General features: G+C 32.2%; 1 protein-coding gene across 2 annotated transcripts in view; it reads left to right on the forward strand.

Moving 5' to 3' along the window:
- The window catches only part of LOC106470734 (colipase-like), a 5,969-nt gene extending 2,458 nt beyond the window's left edge, over positions 1-3,511 (forward strand). For both annotated transcript variants that reach the window (XM_013931299.2, XM_022399368.1), the window contains exons 2-3: positions 2,905-3,091; positions 3,400-3,511. In XM_013931299.2, coding sequence (XP_013786753.1) covers positions 2,905-3,091; positions 3,400-3,431 — 219 coding nt within the window. In that variant the 3' untranslated portion in view covers positions 3,432-3,511. The remainder of the gene's footprint in view (positions 1-2,904; positions 3,092-3,399) is intronic.
- The last annotated feature ends 844 nt before the right edge of the window (positions 3,512-4,355 follow it).

Here is a 4,355-nt window from a genome sequence, read left to right on the forward strand (position 1 = left end):
CAGAAATATGGAAGAATTAACAAAAAGTCTCACCAGAAATATGGAAGAATTAACAAAACGTCTCACCAGAAATATGGAAGAATTAACAAAATATCTCACCAGAAACATGGAAGAATTAACAAAATGTCTCATCAGCAATATAAAATAATGGAATATAGAGTAATTGTTTTTTCTTTGCTATAAATCACCATTGAACTCTACCAGGATCAAGTTTTTAGAATTACTAGGTTATTGTAAAGTTTGTTTCCCATATTTTCCCATGGTTATAAAGATTCCATTGTATCAGAGTTTTTATAAGGGGCCGGATTCTTCACAGTAGGTGTCTGTGACTTGTTGGTGATAAATTCGAACAATAAATGAACAGAACACACTCCATTTGTTTTAGAATAATATATTCAAAACAAGACAAACGTATGTACAAACATTCTTTACACTATGGATATCACAATTGTATCTAAAACTCTAAATAATTCTATTTTCTTGTCAAAGGTCCTCACAGGCTGATTTGATTATTTTAGAATCCAATTTACAGGACGAATTATTTTTCTCTACTCTTATCACAATAGAATCTGTGATAAATTCACTTAAGTTACCTTTTTTGTTACCACAGTTGTATTCAGAACTTTAAATAATTGTCTCCATTTTGCCAAAGTCCACACAGGCGGGTTCAATTACTTTAGAACATCCTTTGACAAGACATATTATTCTCTGTTATCTCTGTGAAATTGTAGTATTTTGGCACTTGTGTATAAAGTTAACATCATAAATAATATTCAAAGTTAAACTGGTACACACAATTAAAAACATTATACTTAGGTCGTCAACTTTTTGAAGGCCATAGATAGGCCTAAATAAAATGTTTTTAATTGTGTACCAGTTTAACGTTGAATATTATTTATGATTTTAACCACTGTGAAACTCACTTTAGATATTGCCCCTTACGGCTAAACTAACAATCACGCAGTCGAACTTCACTTTTTTCCGACGTAACTTGCGCTATAACATTCTAAGATATAGAAACGCTATGATGTAACAATATTCAATTAAGGGAACCAGAAAAATACAGATGGTTCGAGTTATGTGAACGTCATTACAACAATTAAATACACACAAAACGTACGACTTGTACCGAATTACAAAACCAAATTTGTTATAACTATCACGTTTTAAATAATTATTTTTAACACAATTGTTATAAAAACTAAATAATTATTAAATATTAGATCCCTAAATGAACTAAATAATAACTCTTACACTAAACAGTCTTGTTTTTTTTTCTTATTGTTATCTGGAGAATATAGATAGTTTTTTCTCTCTAACTTTATTTTTAAAATGTTAGCGTCAGACCAAATCGTAGCTTTAAAAAAGTTTACGCAGCCGCAGACGTACAGCTAGTTACACACTCGACGCATGCGTACCGTGTCCTGAATTATAGACTCATGCAGTTAATTACCTAAAAAATTTGTTCAATCTGTTTATTTCAGCTGACACCCAACTCTTTTTTTGCACTTGAAAACTTATGGAATTAGTCTGACTATTAATTACCCTGACTATTAATTAGCCTGCATATTAATTAGTTTGACTAGTAATTAGCCTGTCCAATCTTTAACGGCTTAGAAAATGTGGTTACTGAACCATCAATAAATTAATTTTATAGTATTTAATTATACAACCACTTGAAATGACTTTAATTTGTATGACACATTTTGTAACATGAAAAATATATTTGACATATTTTCAGGTCAGAGCTGCCCCCGTGGCACAGCGGTATGTCTGCGGACTTACAACGCTAGAATCCGGGTTTCGATACCTGTGGTCTGCAGAGCACAGATAGCCCATTGTGTAGCTTTGTACTTAATTACAAACAAACAAGTCCAGAGCTTTAGTATTATTACTCATGCAATGATAACTCTAGAATTAGTTTTATTATTAGTTTGTAAACTAACTTTAGATTTTTCCCATTTCATTGAGGCTTATCCATTAACTTTGGCTATTATTAAGTACGATGAGGCTTATCCATTAACTTTGGTTATTATTAAGTACGATGAGGCTTATCCATTAACTTTGGTTATTATTAAGTGCAGTGAGGCTTATCCATTAACTTTGGTTATTATTAAGTGCGATAAGGCTTATCCATTAACTTTGGCTATTATTAAGTGCGATGAGGCTTATCCATTAACTTTGGTTATTATTAAGTGCGATAAGGCTTATCCATTAACTTTGGTTATTATTAAGTGCGATGAGGCTTATCCATTAACTTTGGTTATTATTAAGTACGATGAGGCTTATCCATTAACTTTGGTTATTATTAAGTGCGATAAGGTTTATCCATTAACTTTGGTTATTATTAAGTACGACGAAGCTTATCCATTAACTTTGGTTATTATTAAGTACGATGAGGCTTATCCATTAACTTTGGCTATTATTAAGTGTGAAGCTACACAGTGGGCTTTCTGTGCTCTACCCATCACAGGTATTGAAACCTGAGTTTTAGTGTCGTAAGCCTGGAGATTTACCGATGAGCTACTTGGGGGTGGGGGGGGGAGTATCTGTTAGGTACTTCTAATCATTTAACCCCGAAGACTCATTACGAAATTGTATAATTTGTTTTTACTTTCTAAAAACATGAGTTTTTAGTAAATGATTAAGAAAAACAAAAGTTGTTTATTGCATCCATATTGACCTGAAGTATGAAATATTTTAACCTTGTAAACTGGACCTTCACTTACAGTATTAAGCCTTGAATTATCGAAAATCTTTCCTTGTTAAATTATAATGTCGGTTCCATTTAAATAATATTATATGTCATTAATATTTAACTAGTTTAGCAATAGTTTCAATGTACAATAAAGTTTCTCGTTTACACGTGAACCAGAGACTAACACTGTTTCCTGGTGTTTTTAGAAGGACTTCCGGGACTTGGGTACCATGTGCCAGTTCAGCAGTCAGTGTAAGAGCAACTGTTGCCTCATGGAGCATCGAACTAACAAACGAACTTGTCAGATGAGAGCGCTGAAAGGGGAACTATGTTCCAATAGCCAGATCAAATTCGACTGCTATGCGGATTTCTGCCCTTGTGAAAGTGGAAATGGTAATTTTGGGGTTATATACATATCTCTTCATGTCTGTACGTTTACTTATGTTTACATACACTATAATGAAGAAGTTGTAATCTGTCCGTTAACGTATACTCAACAGCTTAGTTTCTACTTAAATAACAGGTCAATAAAGCAGTGAATATAACTTAAAACCATTTTATAGTCACGAATGACGACATATCAAAAATAGACCCCAAATAAAAGTTTCACCTACAAATCATAATTTCCTGTTTTGAACAGCTAACTTTATTGAGGACCCATTTTAATTGTTTTATTCTTTTTCATGTTATTTTTCTTTCAGAGTTTTGCACGGATTACCAATGTACAGAATGAGATCGACGGAAATTTGAACAACGACGGATAAAACAAACTTGGAAGAGTAGATTGTGACAAGAAACAAGTCTACACACTTCCTGTGAATGTTGATATAACACAGGAAAACTAATAAACAATCTCCAGGTTAAACAATGAAACACCTGTGTAGGTTAAACAATGAAACATCTGTGAATGTTGATATAACACAGGAAAACTAATAAACAATCTCCAGGTTAAACAATGAAACACCTGTGAATGTTGATATAACACGGGAAAACTAATAAACAATCTCTAACATATATAGATCGTATATTAGTTTTCCAGTGTTATATCAACACGTCGTTATGTAAATTTCATAACTACTTTTCTTTGATGTAATTATATTTTATTATCAGTAATAAGAAAAACAATAAAAATATTTTACCTTCTTCAACGTAGCTTTCTGGAGATGGAATATGTACATCCGAAACGTTATAAAATTAATGTTTGTTACCGTACACAAACGTGTCAAATGTTTGTTGTTGTTGCCGTCGTTCTACTGTTTGTCATTGCGCTGAGATTTCTGTCAAATGAATCTCTTGTATCTTTGTAATTGTCCATACGAAACTGTTTCATATTCAGAACTTTGTAAATGTCCACATGGATGTTGTTTTACAACATGAATCCCAATTTTCTAATGAATTTTCTACAATTAAACAGTAACAACACTTAATCGCTGGTGTGTTTGATATAATTATAATATTTGAACTACAGAGTGCAATTCCGTAAAAAGTCTACGTTCCTATTTATAGTTGGCCACAGTAAAGCAGAGTAGACATAAGATCATAGTAAAACAGAGTAGATATAAGGTCATATCAAAACAGAGTAGATATAAGGTCGTAATCAAACAGAGTAGACATAAGGTCATATTGAAACAGAGTAGATATAAGGTCGTAGTAAAAT

This window comes from Limulus polyphemus, unplaced genomic scaffold (assembly GCF_000517525.1).
Source record: "Limulus polyphemus unplaced genomic scaffold, Limulus_polyphemus-2.1.2 Scaffold4189, whole genome shotgun sequence".
Lineage (NCBI taxonomy): Eukaryota > Metazoa > Arthropoda > Merostomata > Xiphosura > Limulidae > Limulus > Limulus polyphemus.